This window comes from Cherax quadricarinatus, chromosome 4, assembly GCF_038502225.1.
Source record: "Cherax quadricarinatus isolate ZL_2023a chromosome 4, ASM3850222v1, whole genome shotgun sequence".
NCBI classification, from domain to species: Eukaryota; Metazoa; Arthropoda; class Malacostraca; order Decapoda; family Parastacidae; genus Cherax; species Cherax quadricarinatus.
In genome coordinates, this window is record NC_091295.1 from 73,389,635 (window position 1) to 73,412,905 (window position 23,271).

The 23,271-nt window shown below is 42.6% G+C and overlaps 1 protein-coding gene across 3 annotated transcripts; it reads right to left on the bottom strand.

The window, feature by feature from the left end:
- LOC138854461 (uncharacterized) lies at positions 1–23,271 on the bottom strand. Of its 3 annotated transcripts, none has more exons than XM_070097899.1 (18): positions 22,986–23,271; positions 8,846–9,161; positions 8,567–8,702; positions 8,163–8,335; positions 7,902–8,010; positions 7,581–7,798; positions 7,383–7,476; positions 6,926–7,158; positions 6,560–6,671; positions 5,972–6,150; positions 5,760–5,850; positions 5,445–5,614; positions 5,204–5,315; positions 3,532–4,295; positions 3,096–3,183; positions 2,379–2,449; positions 2,015–2,168; positions 1–327 (listed from the first exon to the last, which is right to left on the bottom strand). In XM_070097899.1, exons 1-17 carry the CDS (start codon positions 23,083–23,085, stop codon positions 2,081–2,083), a joined length of 3,054 nt encoding a protein of 1,017 aa, XP_069954000.1. In that variant the 5' UTR covers positions 23,086–23,271; the 3' UTR covers positions 1–327; positions 2,015–2,080. The 3 variants fall into 3 exon arrangements, with proteins under 3 accessions (XP_069954000.1, XP_069954004.1, XP_069954006.1); XM_070097903.1 differs by having other exon boundaries at positions 3,532–4,292; positions 22,986–23,234; XM_070097905.1 differs by lacking the exon at positions 22,986–23,271 and adding an exon at positions 18,243–18,359.

The window sequence follows — 23,271 nt, forward strand, 5'->3', positions numbered from 1 at the left end:
TTAAAAATATTTGTACGTAGTATATAGAAAACATTTGAATACATATATAATTATTGAGACGAATGTATATAGAGTCTTGAGGGTTTATTCCCTAGGGTCTCTAGCCTAGTAGAACTGGAGGAAGAGTGCTGGTCTGTAGCCTAGTTGTACTGGAAGATGGTTGCTCATCTTTGTAGCCTAGTAGTACTGGAAGAAGACTGCTCAACTCTGTAGCTTAGTACCACTGGAAAAAGGTTGCTAGTCTCTGTAGCTTAGTAATATTTGAAGATTGCTTGTTTTTAGTCTAGCAGAACTGGAAGAGTACTAGTCTCTGTAGGCTAGTCGTACCTGGAAAGTAGGTTAAGGTTTGTCAGGAAATGGATAAATTTTCCCTAAAGGGTCTTAGTGATGACCAGCAGTTGGAGGTTTTGGTCATCTAACCAAGGTCTTCTGCTGGCTTACTGGTTCACCCCTTTAAAAAAAATTGCAGAAATCAACATTTAAATTGAAAAATTTATATATTGGGAGAAAATTGCTTGGCTGTAACTGTAAACTGTCTTCCAGAGCCACGACCACTAGGTGGTGATTTGCCTGCTTCTCAGTGTTAAAAGTTAGTCTCCCAGTCACCATTACTAGCTGGTTCAGTTTTCAGGTCTTCGAGTTACTGGGCATATCTCCAAGATGTCTAGAATATATCTGGCAAAATGAGTCAGTGTCTGGCCGAACTGAATTCACGAATCCATTGAGCTAACTAGGAAGTCTCCACTACAGCCTTGTACTGGCAGTCCCTAGCTGTAAGTAGAACTATTATTTAGATATAAAATATGAATCTAGGTAATTGCACGTGTAAATCTTTGATCTGAATCAATGGTAAATATTTTGTTTTAAGTACAGAAGAGAAAGTCACCACTTTCCTTCAACACTTAACCCCTTGACTGTCGAAACCCCAAATCCTGAGGTGTCTCCTGGTGTCAAAAATTTTTTGGAAAAAAAACAAAAAAAATCTTATGAAATGATAGAGAATCTTTTCCCAATGGTAATGACACCAAAAGAATGAAATTTGATGGAAAACTGACGGAATTACGCTCTCACGAAGTTAGCAACCTCGGCGATATTTACGAATCGGCAATTTCGCCCACTTTGAGCTATATTTTCGGCTAATTCTGTTGTTCCAGTTGACCAAACTCATAGCTCTTTCTTTAGAACTCCATTTTTTCTATCGATTGAGTACAAGAAACTGCCCATTTACCAATTTCAACTACTCAATAACATGGTCAGAAATTTGCAAATTGGCCAATTTCATGAAAATTAAAAAATATGACAATTTCAAAATAGGGTCCAGAATGAACAATGCAGACATTCTTGGCTCTAAAATAACGTTTTCTTTGTTCATCAGTCGTGTCTCCAGGCCCTTCTAATATTACTCTTGCTTTCTATTTTGAATTTATTCAAACAAAAAATAGAAGATTTACTGTTATGCAGACTACTGCAATATTGCAATAATTGTATAAATAATGTTAACCCATTCATGACTGCATATTAGAATGGCTACTTGGACATTTATTGGACAATGATATCATTTGTTTACTTTTGAGCATCGGCAAAAATCAAACATTTCCCCTACTTTGAGCTCCATTTTCAGGTTCTTTTCATAGTAAAACCGATCAAATTCACCTCTATTTCTATAATATGTTTTCCATTCTATCAAATGAGACCAAGAAAACGAGAATAAAACCATAAATACTATACGAAAATAGACCACAAATTCGGCATTTTAATTAAAAAAAAAAAACGGTTGGAGTTTTTTTTTTCTCATTATGCACTGTGTGATACAAGATTTTTTTATATGGTGCACACTGACCACACAGACCCATTCTCTCACATGTGGGCCTACCAGCTGTCTCCTGCTTGATTTGAAGCTGCTAGAATTCATGAGTACGTATATATATATCAAACACGGTGGCTCGTAAGACGTATATATACAACCGAAACAGTCAAAGGGTTAAAATCACCACTACCATTACACTGAACCCACCATTCTGGCAAATTGCTGTTGCTGCTACATCTGCTGCTGTTGCTATTGCTACATCTAGTGCTATTTCTACTGGCGGACATCACCTGCCTGCCACGAGGTGTTGATGCCTACGTGGGCGACGTGCTGGAAGTTGGTGGGTGGTCCGATCACCTTCCTGAAGAAACAATGCTATTATCAGTAACTGTAAGCAGAGTGCCACAAGGATCAGCACTGGAACCAGTGACACTATCCTCAATGGTACAGTCACCACTGCAGTGCCACAAGGATCAGTGCTGGAACCAGTGATGCTATCCTCAATGGTGACCTTACTTGATGTAGCAAGCTTTTTAACCTCTGAGCTTAGCAGGCTTTTGGATAACTTTACCTGAGCCTAGCAGGTTGAGTGTTGCCCTGGGCATGGTGGGATGAGAAACCTCTGCTGGATCTGTCATCTTCCTGTTCGTATACAATATAAATATTATACATCATGAGACCTACATTATATACATTATACATCAATGCTACGTATTGTGCACATATCTCATACAGTGGTATACACTACCACAATGTTATACACAAATACATAACAGAAAAATGTGTAACATTAACTCTGCTTTAAATATCTTTTAAATAACTAAAAGCACAAAAAATTTACAGGCTTGCCTTTGAAATGAAATTCAAGGGATATATTTTTATAGATACCTGGGCAAGAATTTTTCTTTTCCTCTTCAATATTTCTTCCCTTTCTATATTTTCTCTACCTTTCCACCCTCTCTCCCTTTTCTCCTTCTATTCTGAGAGATGGTAATTCCCATGTAATAGTAAGTCCAGTCCTGCTGGAAGGAAGCCATTTAAGGTGCCACAGCTACTGAACTCACAGTGGACTGCTTGGTAATATCCTGGTAATATGCCATTTCCTCGTGCATGCAGCAACCCATTCTGCCTGGTTGTATGTGACAAGGAAAACATAGCTTGTTTTTGCTCCATCACTGCGGGAGTGCCCAAGTTTGTTTATACAGTATTAAATATTCTTGTCCCTCCCTTCCATCATTCCTCCCTCATCCATTCATCATCACAAAACTAACAAACATACATAACTTACATCTTTCTTGTTGAGTTCCCAGTCGATGGTGTCGTGATCGATATGGCAGACGTGCTGGAAGTTAGTGGGTGGACCAATCATGTCTTTACTGCCGCCAAAGAAACATGACATTATTAGTGGACATATTTACGATGTTACGTACAAGGATGTGGTTGCAAAAATATCATCCATACTCATGTTTATAGCTACAGACATTCTGAAATATCATTCGCAACAGATTGTGCCAAATGACATACACACAATATTTTTGTGACCTAATTCATATCTGCATAAATAACTCATTACAACTGTAACCAGATATAAACATGTAAATAGTTTATTTCCACAGTAACTTTGAGGCCCAGTCCCTGGACCCATTATATATTTCTGTAATCTTTTGACTGCCACCCACAGGATGGGTCTGGAGTGTATAATGATGTTAAACACACCCACCTACCTCAGTGCAGAAGATAGTGGTGTGAACGGTGGGAACACTTCCACTATGTGAGGTGTTGACCACCTCTGGTTCTGCCACTGGGGCTCCTGCTGCTGTCTTTCCTGCCACTTGGGCTCCTGCTGCTGTCTTTCCTGCCACTTGGGCTCCTGCTGCTGTCTTTCCTGCCACTTGGGCTCCTGCTCCTGTCTTTCCTGCCACTTGGGCTCCTGCTGCTGTCTTTCCTGCCACTTGGGCTCCTGCTGGTGTCTTTCCTGCCACTTAGGCTCCTGCTGCTGTCTTTCCTGCCACTTGGGCTCCTGCTGCTGTCTTTCCTGCCACTTGGGCTCCTGCTGCTGTCTTTCCTGCCACTTGGGCTCCTGCTGCTGTCTTTCCTGCCACTTGGGCTTCTGCTGCTGTCTTTCCTGCCACTGGGGTTCCTGCTGCTGTCTTTCCTGCCACTTGGGCTCCTTCTGCTGTCTTTCCTGCCACTTGGGCTCCTGCTGCTGTCTTTCCTGCCACTTGGGCTCCTGCTGCTGTCTTTCCTGCCACTTGGGCTCCTGCTGCTGTCTTTCCTGCCACTTGGGCTCCTGCTGCTGTCTTTCCTGCCACTTGGGCTCCTGCTGCTGTCTTTCCTGCCACTTGGGCTCCTGCTGCTGTCTTTCCTGCCACTTGGGCTCCTGCTGCTGTCTTTCCTGCCACTTGGGCTCCTGCTGCTGTCTTTCCTGCCACTGGGGTTCCTGCTGCTGTCTCTCACTCTCCTCTGTCTCCACATCTGACCTTGACTTCTTATGGTAGCAGAACATCAGATATAATAACTTTTCAACAGCAGTATTATTGAGATTAAAGATTTCAGACTTATATTGACAAAAACAGATACCGAAGGGAGTTTAATGGACATAAATCATGCTATTTCAATTAGCCAGATTATCGTACAGTCTTTACAATTTATCACCACTGCTCAATCATTAATGTTACTACATATTGTAAAAACTAAATTTTTTTTTGTAAAAGCACTAGTATATTATTTTCATTAATAAAGTTAGCTTAGGCAATGGCCATCTGTGTAACTCGTAAGACATATACCACAGCTACGCTTTGCTCCTTAAGAACCTTGTCAAGCCAGTGTAAACAATATAGTGGAAGGACAGAGGAGAGGTGTTCAGAAAACAGCACCTGCTTGAAGGTATCTATAATGGTGACAGTAGTTATATAGCAGTGGTAGTGGTCACCCACTACTACTATTCTAAAGTTACCACTATTACTATCTTTATGAAGGTTCAGTCTTGTGGACACCTCATCTTACTCTTCATATATCTTCTGTGTCTCTCCAATATACTATTTGTAGTGGCTTTAAAAAGGTTCCAGTGAGCGAAACATAGCTGAGATAAATGTTTTATTAATTGCATTAACCTAATAAACTGTCTTTAGGCTTCCCAACAATTAACTTAACATTTATAAACCTGTCAAACAAATCAATCAGAACTGAATACAATAGTTATGAAATGGTAGCCTTCGTTATAGGAGATTTAACTTGAGTAATCCTTCAGAGTATAGTACTAGCCAAACCATACCTCGGCCGGGATTGAACCCGCGGTCATAGTCTCAAAACTCCAGACCGTCGCAATCGTGTCATTACGATTTCATGAGTCACGTTACAGCACTAGTTTAGTGGGCACAGGGATGGAGCACTCACCATTCTGGAGAGGTCATCCAGTTGTTCCTCAGTGGTGCCCTGAGTCGAAGTGCTGTTGAACCCGACGTGTTTAACATGCTGGAAGTTATAGGGTGGCCCAATCATGTCCTTCCTGGAAAATTAGAAGAGACTCAGGTCCAGATGTATGAAGAACATGCTGTATATTTTACCCCACTTTATCAACACAATAATGCCAGTCTCTTTTGTCTTTTACTTCTTCGAGTCCTTAGATCTCCCCTACCTCAACTTCGGAGAGGGCGCTCGCATCCTGGGAGGAGGAACCTTGCCTTGGTGTCTCCCATACTGAGGCTGAAGATCCTTATCTTCTCTTGGAGCCTCACACCCCTCATACAAGTTCGGTAATGATTTTCGAGTCTTTAGAGGGTTCACGCGCCTTCTTGAACGACCTTCCTGGAAGGTGTATACTTTACTTTTTAAAAACATAAAGAATGAATATATGGCCACTAGCATGGTTGAAGGTGTTTGAAATTTGTCATCTCTTGTTTTGTCAGTATGTCGGAGTTTATTTGAAAATAAAATGTTGTACACAGGTTACCTTTGTCAGTTGTTGCAACTGCTGATCGGCTGTATCATGATTTATATGTAAAACATGCTTGAAGTTGGTAGGTGGACCAATCACGTCCTTACTGGATAGAGGAAAGAGGCTTATTGTGTTATTTTGTGACAAATAATCTTGAAGTATAATATACTGTATGACATTCCAATCTTATTGCTTCAAGAGTAAACAGTGATTCTAAGGAAGTGTACCCGAGGTCATCAGGTGGTGGAGGAAGGGGCGGAGGAGAGTCACCAGTAGTGTTAGTTGAGGCTCCTCGATGCTCCCACTCTTCTCTCTCATCCTCGGCTTCCCTCTCGCCCTCCACCAAGTCGCAAATTAAGTCGTGAGTCTTGAAGTCTGATGTGTGTTCTTGTTCCTCCATACAGGCCTGTCATGAGTATTACAAGTTGAGTCTTGTAGCTGTACAGTGGTATTGGAATTGTAACCACAAGTCAAATTTTGCGATAGACAATGAAAATATATTGGAGCTTGTCCCTAAGGCAGACTGTGATGTAAGTCTCATGAAAGGAGAACAAGACTTTGGGTAAGTGAGTATAATATTTCATGATTTAAGTGACATGATTTTAAAAACTTTAATTGCCTTTTTATAATTAATTATGTTCAATGTTGAGAAAAAAAGTTAAAGAACAGCAAATTCAACACTAAACTGCAACTTTTTTTTTAATTGTTCAAACCCATAAACATTATTCCTTTGCTGATGAAGTACAGAATATTAATGCGCGATGACAGCAAATAAAATATTGCCACAACCCTGAGACTTAGGATGCAAGACTAACCATGATGGGTGGCTGCTGCTGCTGCTGCTGATGTTCATAATTCTGCCTTGACATGTTGAACCTGTTGTGAGGGGCATACTGCAAGTGGTTGGGCTGTCCCATCATGTCTTTCCTGTGAGTTGTCATGACTGTCACTCATACATAGCTTAATTCTAGATATGGTCCAGTTTTTAAATTTTACCAGAAGTCAGAGAGAGATTGAGGCTCTCTGAGATATGCATCAGGAGAGTCATGGAAAAGGCTCATGCAAGCTCATGTAAATCCCATAACTTGAATTTGTGCCATTATTGTGTACATAATTATTTGTCCTTTGTACACTACACATGTAAACATTTTTGAGAATGAATTTTAAACTTGTGAACTTACCTAGGTGGTGGGGGTGGTGGAGGCAGCCTGGTGGAGGATGTGGCTCTGATAGTGGATGTGGCTCTGGTGGAAAGTGAGGCACTGGTGGTAGAAGATGTGGCTCTGGTAGTGGAAGCAGTTGAGGTCTTGACTGTGGTGGGCGAGGCACCGTGGGACTGACCCTCCACCATTTCCAAACCCACCACACAATCAGGACTTTTCCAATTAGGTCTTTGTTCTTGTCTAAGACTGGCCTGTTAAGAGTGTGTCTGTTACTGTTTATGAATGGTAATTCAGCAAAGCAATAGAGCTAGTATCAGTTCCAAGACAATGCAAGTACAATCATAAATTCATAATCAACAACAAAAATTTAAAGAATGTTAAAATAAGGTAAATCTGAAGTGTTCAAATTTAGCAGTTATCTGGTTACTACAATTAGAAACAGATATATTTTTAACACTTCAGTGGAACAACGAACCATCTCCATAAGTTTCTGCAGCTCGAGGTCATCTGTGTCTCGCCCAATATGAAGTATGTGCTCGAAGTCAGTAGGTAGGCCAATCATCGCCTTACTGCCAAGTGGGAAAAATGACAACAGATAATTCAAGGTTCGTAGTGAAAGTCCTATAGCTCATGTATCTTTGGTATGGCAACAGTCCTTAATGGCTAGTCGTACCTGAGTACTGCAGGAGGCAGAGGAAACGACAGGATGGGGTTGTCTACACTGTCGGATCTAGACCAGCCCTTGTTCACCCATTGAACCTCCTCTTGGTCCACATCATCATTTGTTGAGGAATGATGGTCATTCTGCTGGTCTCCATCGTCCCAGTTATCACAAGAAAGGTTCAGGGTATTGCTATCCATAATCTGCTGCTCTCCAAGAGTACATGTATTCTGTTGGCAGAATACGGAGAAAGCATAAGATCCACCACAGACTGAAACCAACTTAATCTAAAATAAAACCAAAGTACGCACATGTACCTAACTGAATGCTCACCGATTTAGTAGAATCATGTGACAGTCGGTCGTCAGTGACATGTGTAGCGTTGTTAAACCCGACATGAGCGACATGCTGGAAGTCAGTTGGCAGCCCGATCAGTTCCTTCCTGGAGGGGCACCAAAGATATGTTAAATTCATTAATCAAACTTAAAACATCAATAACGAGTATATTTTGTGTTTAACCTATGTTAGCATTAGAAGACCCATCTCTGGTGTAAAAATAATGCCCGTTGTGTATAACACGGGAGGTGGTATTACGTGACTTGTGGTGGGTGTTGATGGCGGTCCTGCTGGTGCCTGTTCTCTCTCCTGGACTTGACACCATTAGTGTGGGTCTTGGCAAGGTCAAGCATCGGCTCCTGTGTCTTGATGGTGTCGAGCACCAGCTCTTGGGCCTTAGACTCTGCCCTTCGCCAATTGCTGCTTGCGGTCTGTCAGGAAAGATGGATGTGTTCACATCTGATTTAAAATTGGAAATGCAAATGTAATACAGTTTTCTAATTTGTTGGTTAATGTGACTTGTTGCAGCCACTGTATTGTGACTTGTTATTCAAGATGGAGAGTGGTAGATTCCAAATCACTTTTGTTTAGCCGATGTGAATTTAAGGAATAGTATATATTCGTTTTAATATAAACCAAACAAATTATAATAGTGCATTAACCTCAAGAGATGATGGCTTTGATGGTCTAGAGGCCTTGGTAGGTAGGTCTGGATGGTGACTGAGGCAGCGAAGGGAATCAGTGGGTTGGTCTGTCGGGGTTGTTCTCACTGAAGGAGGCCTGCCATCATGTCCTCGGCTACAATATATACACAAAATACATTACTTTCATATGGCTATAATAACTGTTATGAGTTACATTCAAGCCTACAATAACTCTTCTGAACATTTGAAATCCATATTGATACATAAAAACGAAGGAAAATGCTTTTGATAGTTTACCCCGTTTTCCTTGTCTTATTTTCTGTGCTGCTGTTGCTGGAGTGAGGCAGTATTGGAGCTGCAGGAGGGAGGTGCCTCTGGTGTTGGTGCTGCCTCTCCCTCAAGTTCTTGGAGATGCTGTTGGAGGAAGGAGGATATGATGGAGGCTCAGGAACGATGAACCGCTGGTGTTGGCTCTCCCTTGCCAAACTCCCGGAGTTGCTGTTGTTGGAGGAAGACAGTGATGGAGATACAGAAGGGATGTGTTGTTTTCTCTCCATCGCTGGACTCCCGAAGCCTGTCTCGGCCAGCTCCTCTCCCACCTCCTCTATATCAGCTACCAATGTAGAGAAAACAAACACGTGCTTACAAATAATACTCTTTTAAATTGCAAACATTTTATTTGCGCATGGAAATGCACATACGTCAGTTAAATAGACAAATCTGAAATAACTTGTAATCAGGGTATGGCAGTATACCCTCTCCAGGTAAACTCCAGGTAAGGCCATTCTCATGGTCATGACACGTGGAGTTGAGACTATTGAAGAACCCTTGTTTATGATCTACCAGAATAAGAGCCACATGAGGATTGCACTTAATGCACAAATAACCTGCACATAGGAGAGAGGAGCTTATGATGAGGTTTCGGTCTGACTTGGCCCATTTACAAAGTCACACTAACAGAAAAGAGAGATGGAGCCAGTCCCATTTCAAAAACTCTGCCTTCTCATGTCTAAATGGATTTTCTTCTCTCCCAAACTCTACTCCTGTGAAATATCCTGTTCTCTGCCTTCTCCTTATTTCCAGTCTTTCTAAGCTCAACAACTCTCTCTGTTCCTTAGACATCAAGCTTACTGTGTGTGATGAATGGTTTTGAAAATTGACAAGTTGAAGATTGAGACACTTATGCAACATATGGGAATCTTTATTTAGGAAATGTTTTGCCACACAGTGGCTTCATCAGTTCAATACAAAGCAGAAAGGTGTAAGGAGAAGAGGAATTTGAAGTAATCAGTCCCTCAGCCTGGAGTCGATGTGTTCAGTCCATCAATCTTGTAGAAAGTACAGCATAGGGCCGTAGACGTGACTTATATACTGTAGTCAGGTGAGGCGAATCAGGAGGCGGGGTCATAGTGGTGCCATCCACTAGTTGAAGCAGGTCTTCGTCCAAAGGTTGGACAAGTTTGAAGAATTCTTTGTATCAAGACCCCATGATGATGCAGTGTCTGACAGTTGTGATGAATCGTTTTGAATACCGAAAAGTCTACAGTTTTGAAAACCGACAAGCCACATCTGGAGTTTACCATATGCCATACATTCTACAAGATTGATGGACTGAACACATCGACTCCAGGCTGAGGGACTGATTACCTCAAACTCTTCCTCTCCTTACACCTTTCTGCTTCGTAATGGACTGATGAAGCCACTGTGTGGCGAAATGTTTCCTAAATAAAGATTCCCATATGTTGCATAAGTGTCTCAATCTTCGTCAAGCTTACTTTTTGCCAAACTAACACCCTTTGCAGTAATATAGTTCGTACCTCTTCTCCCACTATAGATGCCCCTGGTGACTACTCTGTTTCAGGCTCCTCTTGTCCTCTTCAGTACTTTGGAGAAACTAGCTGTTCTCTTTCTGACAGATTTAAGATGCACAAGTAGTGTTAGGCTTGCCAACACCAGTAATGCTTTTTTCTGTCATGTTAGAGATCACAGTCATCCTATTGACTGGTCATCTGCTAAAACTGTCTACCATACTTCTAACTTTCACAGTTGCCGTCTTGTTGAATCATCCCTTATACACAACTTTCCTAGTATGAATCTTAGTCCTGGCTCTGTCTCTGTAGATGCCTTCCTTTCTCATTACATTGTCAAATGCTCCTAACTTCAGAACACACGTGATTTAACCTGATTTTTTTTTTCTCCTTTCTCTACCTTTCTCCTTTTTTATTTTTCCTTGTTCTTGTTTTGGGTTTCCTTTCTTCTGCCTTGGGTGTTCTATCCCCCACTTTCATCTCCCTGTGTTTTTGGTCTTACCCCTTATGGGCCCTTTTCTCTCCTGCAGTGCTCCTCTTTCTATAGGTGAAAACTGTCCAAATAAGTGTTCAGGTACTGGTTTCCTGGTTCCCGGTTTGCTGTACACATGTGAGTGGGAAGGAAGTTGGGTTCGGGGAGGAAGTTGGGGTGTTGGAGGAAGGTGGAGCGAGGCAGGAAGTTGGGGTGTTGGAGGAAGTTGGGGTGGGGGATGTTACAGAAGAGAATGACCAGGAACACAACAAAACTGCTGCATCACCAGGAGTTGTTAACTTTCATAAAGAGCTTGAACCACTTCCATCTGTGGTGCTAAATTCAGAGTTTGTATTGCTCACATGACACTGTGGTGGCTGCTGATCCTGAAACTCTTGAGAGGGGGAAAATTGTCATTCTGGACTGGCAGGTAGTGTCAATATAATTTTGAAATCGAGTATTGCTCATGATGATAGCATGAAAATGCAAATAGTGCCTGGAGGTGTCTCTTCCCTTTGCTAGTTGAGAGAACTTCCTGTACAGAGATGCTGCCTGACTTCTCGAGCCAGAAATGCTGTGGTTGATACTGGGAAGCTGAAGATTGAAGACCATGATCTGCAGCCCATCATGCAACACCTAAGAGCACCAGACTAGCCTGCAAAAAAAGGTGGCAGCCATCATGAACCACTGGACGCATAGTAACGTTTTGCATTTGAGGACGGTAATCTTCAGCACCAATGGGAGGCGGCTGATGGTGTCACAACGTATTGGCAGACAATTATTGTGAAAAAAAAAAAACATGTATGCTGCGAGTTTGCCTGTCCAGTCTGAAAATCAATTTAAGACACTTCTCAAAAGCCACTTAATCAACCTAGACTAAAATGCTAAATACTCAGTACACACATACTCACCTATGTACTCCCACATCATAACTGAAACAATCACTTTGAACCTTTTATCCATTGCTCACAGGAATATAATTGAATCATTGTTTTCACAAAAAGCATTTTCGAATATAAATATATCTTTGTATTATACAATTTTGATTTATTTATAATTACTATCCTACTGTACAACTATGATATACTCCTTAGTATTAAATAGACTGTAAGCCAATAATGTTAAGTTGGCCCATAATGCCTAGGCATAATAGAGGCTCTCTTTGCATTGCAACCCACTATTGTAAATACAAAATCTCAATGTACTGTTTGCAAAGACATAAAATAAATAAAATAAAATAAAAAAAGTTTTTCCCAGATCAAAGGTAAAGGAGTCATTCCACAACCTTAGTAAATGTGCTGCTGGTGGAGCAGTTCTTAGCCTGGTTTGACATTCAGATTGATCTTAACGTAGATCATGGCCGGAACTTCGAGTCTGCAGTCTGTTGGGCATTAGGAAAACCAGGACGCTCCACTAGACTTTGTCTGATTGCATAGTGAAGAAGTTTAATTTGATCTTAGCATAGGACTTAGCTGAATTCCGAAATGAAAAATGGTATAAGTGGGATCTGAGGATGCTGTTCCTGCTGACGGCATAATGGCTTGCAGAGCGTATGGCTACAGGATGGCAACTATACATGAGCTGTAGCCACCACAAGACAACCGGACAATCACCTGATGAAGGAATGTTAATGTGTGCAGAAGACTACGTGAAGGAAGTTTAAAGAATCCCCAGAAACATCTGGAGGAGAAAACCTGCCAGGCAGGCAAGATCCTGAAGGTTGCTGGGCAGGCATTTCCTGAATGTAGCAGGGGGAGGCAAGATTCTGAAGGTAGCTGGGGGAGGCAAGATCCTGAATGTAGCTGGGGAGGCAATGAAGAGGTTAGTCATTGTATGACCTATGGATATAGCACTTTTCACTTAGAAATAGAAATACAAATAGCTAGAGCTTCATTTAAGGAGGTTATTAATAGAGTATTCAAGAGGTTGCTAGTAGAATTACAGTAAATCAACCATTCAAATCATTATGAAGCTGTGTGTAGTCTGTGGTCAGTCAAACAAACGGGCTTCCACATGGATAAATTGTCATTTTTGTGGAAATTGGTGTCACGCCCCTTGTGCAGATATCCAAGAACTAGCTACAAGCAGTATTAAAACAGGGAAGTGTTTTTGGGTATGCCCAAATAAGATAAATCTGTGGACTAAAATCACAAGGGTATTAAAAGAGGATAACATCAAAGCTGCTTTCATAGACAACCTGGAAGCTTTTTACAACAGATGGGAACATAAAAAGTCTGGGCTGATTGGTACTGCCCTTGATACTGGCCATGTAGTCAGAAACTGTAAGGCTGGAGGTGATGTCCTGGTAGTCAGTAAATGTGGGGCTGATAGTGCTGTCCTGGGAGACAGTAATGGTGAAGCTGGTGGTGCTGTCCTGGGAGACAGTAATGGTGAAGCTGGAGGTGCTGTCCTGGGAGACAGTAATGGTGAAGCTGGAGGTGCTGTCCTGGGAGACAGTAATGGTGAAGCTGGAGATTTTGTCCAGGTAGTCGGGAATTATATGCAGGAAGGAATGCATATAAATGACCTCATAGGGGACAGGAGCCGTAGTGGGGAAACAAGTGTAGTCAAAGATAAGATAAAACCAATATTGCAAACTAGAAATACCACAGGAAGTAGCAAACAAGAGGACTCCACTAGCAATAGTGAGGATATATTACCAAAAACAACTGGTGGGAGCTCCATTGTTGGTGCTAGGGAGGATAGGAATAAGACAGGTAAACATGCACCAACAGGGAATACAGTCACAGAAACCCAAGGCAAACGGAAACCAAGCCTGTGCACATACTATGCACTTGGTATCTGCAGACATGGGAAATCTAGAAAAACAGATGGGACGTGCAACTATGACCACCCTAGAAAATGCCGTGCCCATATGACAACAGGAAAATGCAAACTCCCTTCCTGTAAGCATTTTCACCCTGAAATGTGTACCTCTTCAGTACAGGAAAGACTGTGCTATAACTTAAATTGCCAGGCACACCATCTAAAGGGGACAAAAAGATACAAAACATCCAGGCCATGGGAAAACCTAGGTAGCCACAGCCACTCAAGAGGGAAAGGTTTCTTAGTGCCAGGAAGGAAAAAAAACTGGCAGGAAATGGCAGAAATTGTACACCAAATCCAGTCATCTCTGGAGTGGAACCACAGTCGATGGCCTCCACTCCAAACCAACAGATACAGATACTAATGCCGGAAAAAAATACCCCCCCCCCAGTACCAACAATACCACCAGTCCGATGACATTCTTCTTTGCAAATATACAGGGTCTAAAGCCAGCAACAAACAACAAAATACCTTAAATCCGTGGACTGCTTGCAGAGGCAAAGGCAATGTTCGCGGCTTTCACTGAGACCCACATAAAGGATCATTTGGACAACGAAATATGGATCCCAGGTTACAACCTATACAAATGTGACAGAGTGAACAGGCAAAAGGGGGGGGGGGTTGGCCTGTACATTGCAGAGTCACTTGTTTGCACAGAACTGCTTAATGCCTCAAATGATGTAGTGGAAGTTTTAGAAGTAAAGATCGAGAACCAAAACCTAGTCATTGTGGTAGTCTACAAGCCTCCGGATGCAACATCCCAGCAATTCCAGGAGCAGCTGTTAAAAATTGACCACTGTCTGGAAAATCTTCCAGCTCCTCCACCCAACATCTTGCTCCTGGGGGATTTCAACTTAAGGCACCTAAAATGGAGGAATATAGCAAATAATATTGTTGCAGTAATAACACCAGGAGGCAGCTCTAATGAAAACTCACACTCACACGAGCTTTTAAATCTCTGCACAAAATTCAATTTAAACCAGCAAATAATAGAGCCTACTAGACTGGAGAATACACTAGACCTCATCTTCACTAACAATGATGATCTGATAAGAAATGTCACCATATCAAAAACAATATACTCAGATCACAACATAATTGAGGTTCAGTCATGTATGCGCGGAGCCCCAGACCGACATAATGAGATTAGTCACGAGGGAGCATTCACCAAAATCAACTTCAATAACAAAAACATAAAGTGGGACCAAGTAAACCAAGTCCTAACCGATATAAGCTGGGAAGATATACTAAGCAACACAGACCCCAACTTATGCCTAGAACAGATTAACTTGGTGGCACTCGATGTATGCACAAGGCTTATTCCTCTAAGAAAAAGGAGGAGTAGATGTAAAATAGAAAGAGACAGGCGCTCCCTTTACAGGCGACTGAAAAGAATAACAGAGTGGCTAAAAGAGGTCAATATATCTGAAATGCGTAGGGAGACACTGGTCAGAGAAATAGCAAACATCGAACTTAAGCTAAATGAATCTTATAGGAGTCAGGAATCGCGGGAAGAACTAAAGCCATAAATGAAATCGAAAGAAACCCAAAGTATTTCTTCTCCTATGTCAAATCAAAGTCGAGAACAATGTCCAGTATTGGGCCCTTACTTAAACAAGATGGGTCCTACACAGATGACAGCAAGGAAATGAGTGAGCTACTCAAGTCCCAATATGACTCGGTTTTTAGCAAGCCGCTAACCAGACTGAGAGTCGAAGATCAAAATGAATTTTTTATGAGAGAGCCACAGAATTTGGTTAACACAAGCCTATCTGATGTTATCCTGTCGCCAAATGACTTTGAACAGGCGATAAATGACATGCCCATGCACTCTGCCCCAGGGCCAGACTCTTGGAACTCCGTGTTCATCAATAACTGCAAGAAGCCCCTATCACGAGCTTTTACCATCCTATGGAGAGGGAGCATGGACACGGGGGTCATCCCACATTTACTAAAAACAACAGACATAGCCCCATTCCACAAAGGGGGTAGTAAAGCAACAGCAAAGAACTACAGACCAATAGCACTAACATCCCATATCATAAAAATCTTTGAAAGGGCCCTAAGAAGCAAGATCACCACCCATCTAGAAACCCATCAGTTACACAACCCAGGGCAACATGGGTTTAGAACAGGTCGCTCCTGTCTGTCTCAACTATTGGATCACTACGACAAGGTCCTAGATGCAATAGAAGACAAAAAGAATGCAGATGTAATATATACAGACTTTGCAAAAGCCTTCAACAAGTGTGACCATAGCGTAATAGCGCACAAAATGCGTGCTAAAGGAATAACAGGAAAAGTCGGTCGATGGATCTATAATTTCCTCACTAACAGAACACAGAGAGTAGTAGTCAACAGGGTAAAGTCCGAGGCAGCTACGGTGAAAAGCTCTGTTCCACAAGGCACAGTACTCACTCCCATCTTGTTCCTCATCCTCATATCTGACATAGACAAGGATGTCAGCCACAGCACCGTGTCTTCCTTTGCAGATGACACCCGAATCTGCATGACAGTAATTACATACATGCAGACACTGCAAGGCTCAAGTCAGACATCAACCAAATCTTTCAGTGGCCTGCAGAAAACAATATGAAGTTCAACGATGAGAAATTTCAATTACTCAGATATGGTAAACACGAGGAAATTAAATCTTCATCAGAATACAAAACAAATTCTGGCCACAAAATAGAGCGAAACACCAACGTCAAAGACCTGGGAGTGATCATGTTGGAGGATCTCACCTTCAAGGACCATAACATTGTATCAATCGCATCTGCTAGAAAAATGACAGGATGGATAATGAGAACCTTCAAAACTAGGGATGCCAAGCCCATGATGACACTCTTCAGGTCACTTGTTCTATCTAGGCTGGAATATTGCTGCACACTAACAGCACCTTTCAAGGCAGGTGAAATTGCTGACCTAGAAAATGTACAGAGAACCTTCACGGCGCACATAACGGAGATAAAACACCTCAATTACTGGGAGCGCTTGAGGTTCCTGAACCTGTATTCCCTGGAACCAGGCGGGAGAGATACATGATTATATACATCTGGAAAATCCTAGAGGGACTAGTACCGAACTTGCACACGAAAATCACTCACTACGAAAGCAAAAGACTTGGCAGACGATGCAACATCCCCCCAATGAAAAGCAGGGGTGTCACTAGCATGTTAAGAGGCCATACAATAAGTGTCAGGGGCCCGAGACTGTTCAACTGCCTCCCAGCATACATAAGGGGGATTACCAACAGACCCCTGGCAGTCTTCAAGCTGGCACTGGACAAGCACCTAAAGTCGGTTCCTGATCAGCCAGGCTGTGGCTCGTACATTGGTTTGCGTGCAGCCAGCAGTAACAGCCTGGTTGATCAGGCTCTGATCCACCAGTAGGCCTGGTCACAGACCGGGCTGCAGGGGCGTTGACCCCCCGAACTCTCTCCAGGTAAACTCCAGGTAATAACAACACCCTTTCTTTTTATCAATGCATAATCTTCAAAACTAAGTCATATACCATGGTTAAAACAATTCACAACTAACCCACACGTCGGAGAAGAAACAGACGACGTTTTAGAATGATCTGGACCAGGTAATGGTCCAGGATGTAGCGAAATGTCGTATAAAGTGTCCCATCCAAATTGTGGGTTAAAAAAAAAAAAAGTCAAATTGTGGGTTGTCTGTGAATAGCATTCGACAACAATGTGTGGTTCCAGTTTTGACTAATCTATTGGACAAACATTCAAGTTAGAGAAATTGCTGAGAACTTCAGAAGGTGTGCGAGTTGTTCATTGAAAGAATATGTTCAGTGCTGTCAACTTGGAGCTCACAGGCAGGTATTAGAATAAAAGCAATGTACAGTGTGTGTTCGCGTGCACATACATTTAAGTACGTACAGAGGGTGGGGGTGCCTGTCACTCCCTCCTGCAAGGTGACAGTACCAGAGTTGTAATTAAGTGACTTGACCTTGCCTTCAGGAAGTGAGGCGACAGGAGTAATTTAGTGTGAAGGATATTCAGTAATGTGCTGTGTAGAGGTGACCGATTTTGTGTAGGGGTGAGCAGGTGTTGTGACCAGTGCTGGGGAGGATAGCTTAATATAGGAAAGTGTGCCAGTGTTGCGTGCACCGGGTTGCTGCTCTTGTTTTCGCGTGATCATTATACAGTAACTGCATGCTGGGGTTGTATGAGGTACTGGTGATGTGGAGTGGCGAAAATAAACCTGTCACTGCTTTAACTGGGCAACTCCTGAAGCCTCCATCACAACTCACTCTCTCTCTCTCTCTCTCTCTCTCTCTCTCTCTCTCTCTCTCTCTCTCTCTCTCTCTCTCTCTCACTCACTCACTCACTCACTCACTCACTCACTCTCTCACTCTCTCACTCTCACTCACTCACTCACTCACTCACTCACTCACTCACTCACTCACACACACACACACACACACACACACACACACACACACACACACACACACACACATGCACACGCACACGCACACACACAGGAGGAGAGTAGTGGAGCACCTGGAACGGAACAAAAGTATAAATGACAACCAGCACGGTTTCATGGAAGGCAAATCCTGTGTCACAAACCTGGAATTGTATGATAAAGTAACAGGAGAGACGAGAGGGAGGGGTGGGTTGATTGCATCTTCTTGGACAGCAAGAAGGCCTTCGACACAGTTCCTCACAAGAGATTACTGCAGAAACTAGAGGATCAGGCGCGTATAACAGGAAGGGCACTTCAATGGATCAGAGAATACCTGACAGGGAGGCAACAACGAGTCATGGTATGTGATGAGGTATCACAGTGGGCACCTGTGAAGAGCGGGGTCCCACAGGGATCGGTCCTAGGACCAGTGCTATTTTTGGTATATGTGAATGGATGATGGAAGGGTTAGACTCAGAAGTGTCCCTGTTCGCAGATGATATGAAGTTAATGAGGAGAATTGAATCAGATGAGGATCAGGCAGGCCTTCAAAGAGACCTGGACAGACTGGACACATGGCCAGCAACTGGCTTCTCGAATTCAACTCTGCCAAATGCAAAGTCATGAAGATCGGAGAAGGGTAAAGAAGACCGCAGAGTATAGGCTAGGTGGCCAACGACTGCAAACCTCGCTCAAGGAGAAAGATCTTGGTGTGAGTATAACACTGAACACATCTCCGGAAGCACACATCAACCAGATAACTGCTGCAGCATATGGGCGCCTGGCAAACCTGAGATTAGCATTCCGATACCTAAGGAATCTTTTAAGACACTGTACACCGTGTAAACCATACCCCCGGCCGGGATTGAACCCGCGGTCATAGAGTCTCAAAACTCCAGCCCGTCAAGTTACACCGTGTACGTCAAGCCCATACTGGAGTATGCAGCACCAGTCTGGAACCCTCATCGGGTCAAGCGCGTTAAGAAATTAGAGAAAGTGCAAAGGTTTGCGACAAAGTTAGTTCCAGAGCTAAGGGGAATATCCTATGAAGAAAGATTGAGGGAAATCGGCCTGACGACACTGGAGGACAGGAGGGATAGAGTAGACATGATAACGACATACAAAATACTGCGTGTAATAGACAAGGTGGACAGAGACAAGATGTTCCAGAGATGGGACAGAGACAAGATGTTCCAGAGATGGGACACAGAAACAAGGGGTCACTCTTGGAAGTTGAAGACTCAGATGAATCACAGGGATGTTAGGAAGCAGTTCTTCAGTCATAGAGTGGTCAGGAAGTGGAACAGTCTGGCGAGCGATGTAGTAGAGGCGGGAACCATACATAACTTTAAGACGAGGTATGATAAAGCTCATGGAGAGAGAGGACCTAGTAGCGTTCAGTGAAGAGGCGGGGCCAGGAGCTGAGCCTCGACCCCGGCAACTACAATTAGGTGAGCACTCTCTCTCTCTCTCTCTCTCTCTCTCTCTCTCTCTCTCTCTCTCTCTCTCTCTCTCTCTCTCTCTCTCTCTCTCTCTCTCCATACATTCACGTTGCAGACAGTCAAATTTCTCGCTAAACAGTGGTGTGTCACTGCAAGTTTCAATAGCATGCAACTCCTGACCTTGTCTACAACATGACGTAAACAAGTACACTGAAAATACCAACCTATGATACCACATCCTCGGTGTTTGATTAATAAAGCCAAAGGAAGATTATACCACTTAAAACCCAGGTTGACACAGAACAGTGTCAACATGCGTGGTCCAAGACTCTTCAACCTGCTCCCAGCAGGTATGAGAAACATTGCCTGAGCACAAGTTTTCAAGAGGAAACTGAGTCACTTCCTGCTGAAAAGTGGAGACAGTGACACGTGAAGCAGGACAGAGCTTTACTGAAACCACGTTTCTCTTTGTGTGGCGGTTTACCAAAGCTCGATACAGAGCGAAACATTGTCTAATAGAGGTTTCCTCTACATGTGTCTGTGTCTTTAATCCCGTGAGAAACATTCTCCAACCAGCTACTGGTACTGTCTCAGCACCCAAGTTACAATAATAATAATAATAATAATAATAATAATAATAATAATAGTAACAATAATAATAATAATAATAATAATAATAATAATAATAGTAACAATAATAATAATAATAATAATAATAATAATAATAATAATAATAATAACAATAATAATAGTAACAATAATAATCTTTATTTCTACAAGTACATGTACAAGGTATACAGACCATAGCTGACATCAGTGACATACTACTGTATAGAAAGCCACTTCTGTAGAGCAGGCGATGCAAAATGCCCCCAATAAAAAGTAGGGGCGCCATTGGTACACTAAGGGAAAACACCATAAGTGTCCGGGGCTCAAGACTGTTCAACAGCCTCCCATCAAGCATTAGGGGGATTGCCAATAAACCCCTGGCTGCCTTCAAGAGAGAGCTGGACAGATACCTAAAGTCAGTGCCGGATCAGCCGGGCTGTGGCTCGTACGTTGGACTGCGTGCGGCCAGCAGTAACAGCCTAGTTGATCAGGCCCTGATCCATCGGGAGGCCTGGTCATGGACCGGGCCGAGGGGGCGTTGATCCCCGGAATAACCTCCAGGAGCATTTCCCACAAATTAGGTCCATTTTGTCCCCAGGATGCGACCCGCACCAGTCGGCTAACACCCTGGTACCTATTTTACTGATAGGTGAACATGGACAGCAGGTATCTTAAGGAAACACGGACCTCAGTGTGTGAGCTGAGTGCGCCAGCAATAGAGCTATTTTATGTAGGCCTGCTGGCTGCCGACACCACCAGTCTAGTTAACCAGAAACCACTCACAGGTACGATACGTGTCCTCACACACTGAGGGTCCGGGGATCGATCTCGGCACGGGTGAAACGTTGGACAGGTTTCCTTTCACCTGCTACCCTAGTTAGTAAGTAAGTAAGTAAGTTTATTCAGGTATACACAAATACAGTTACATAGAATTATCATACATAGCAGCATATGTGTAGAGAACCTGGGATAACCCAAAAAAGTCAGACAGAGTGACTTATTTCCATTGGGGTCCTTTTACCTTATTATTATAATATAAAGGTTATAATATTTTCTTATTATTCTACAATGAAGATAACATCTTATTATCATACTAAAAAGACTATCTACTACACCAAGGTCATTAAGACTATCTACTGGCACTGGACAAGCACCTAAAGTCAGTTCCTGATCAGCCGGGCTGTGGCTCGTACGTTGGTTTGCGTGCAGCCAGCAGCAACAGCCTGGTTGATCAGGCGCTGATCCACCAGGAGGCCTGGTCACAGACCGGGCCGCGGGGGCGTTGACCCCCGAAACTCTCTCCAGGTAAACTCCAGGTAAACAATACGAGGGTCATTACTAGGAATAAGGTAAAATTTACACGTATGTTAGCTAAAAAATAGAAAATCATTCCCCTCCCTTTCTGTAGCTACATTCATCAGACACCTTTTGGCACTCTTCTTGAACTGGTTCATGCTATGACTGGCTTTGACATGTGTGGGTAGTCTGTTCCATTCCTTTATTGCTGTACAATAAAAGGTGTTTGAAGCCTGGCCACTGACTGTGGGTACTACAAAGTTGTGCTCTCTCCCCCTAGTACTATGATTGCTTTGGTTCCCAACCTTGACAACAGTAAGTAGGTACCTGGGTGTTAGTTGACTGGTGTGGGTCGCATCCTGGGGGACAAGATTAATCTAAGTTGCCAGAAACGCTCTGCATAATAAGGGACTTTCTATTTAGTAAGTCACTGATGTGAGCTATGGTCTGTATAAGTTGTATCATGTATTATTATTATTCAAATTTACGCATATCTAATGATTATAATAATAATAAACTGATTATAATAATCAGGCCCGGTGGCCTGGTGGCTAAAGCTCCCGCTTCACACACGGAGGGCCCGGGTTCGATTCCCGGCGGGTGGAAACATTTCGACACGTTTCCTTACACCTGTTGTCCTGTTCACCTAGCAGCAAATAGGTACCTGGGTGTTAGTCGACTGGTGTGGGTCGCATCCTGGGGGACAAGATTAAGGACCACAATGGAAATAAGTTAGACAGTCCTCGATGACGCACTGACTTTCTTGGGTTATCCTGGGTGGCTAATCCTCCGGGGTTAAAAATCCGAACGAAATCTTATCTTATCTTACGCATATCTAAAATAAACATCTTATTTTGATTCCTCGATCGTCCATGGAAAGTTCTTAAATCAGTGTTTAAACTGACCACGTCTTTTTCATTATAATTATACTGAACAGGATGTTTACCTCAATATTTGACGAACATTAACGAAATTTATGTAGTCAAAACCCGTCAAGGAAGGTTCCTTGATGTTGGTGAGGGGCTCTTGATTTAGGGAATTGGATCTGTGCTCCAGTTCCCCGAATTAAGCCTGAATGTCTTCCACATCCCCCCCCCCCCAGGCGTTGTATAATCCTCCGGGTTTAGCGCTTCCCCCTTGATTATAATAACAATAATATGTAGTCAAAAATGATTCAGACATTCACAATGTTAAAGTTAACATTAGTTAAACTCTCTCTGATAAGTTTAATGTCCAATATTATCTATGATAATTAATGTTTTGGCGAGTTACCTTAAATGTTTAGGCTATACTTCGCGATATTATAACTTGGTAAGTTACTAAAACACCTGCGAACAATGTTTAAACAGCTGAGTTGTGGCCTTCCACTGTGTTTAGGTTCGATGTTTACACTTGTTTGTATTAACAGCAAAAAACACCTTAAAAACTATATATTTCATTATTTTTACGTTGTCGGGAGCCACACGTCTCCCATTTCATCCACTATTACGATATTTAGATACATAAATTGTGACTCATAACATAGATATATGTTATCTATAATGTTTAAAACCTACTTACATAATCTGTATCGATGATCAGACCCCCAGCGTAAACTCCACAGTCTATTGTGGTGTTCTAGTCCACAGAACTGATCTAAACATTCTTTTTCAATGTTCATAGTTGTTGTTGGGAATGTTTTAAAGATCTATAATACAGTAGTTCTGGCGATATGTGCTTAATTGGTCATTAAGGGTAGTTGGGTCGTTATATGTGGGTGAAGCCAGGCACTGGGTGGGGGATTTGAGAACACTATGAGGTGATTTCAACATTTCTTCACGGTGTTCATGGCCGGGGAACAGCTGGG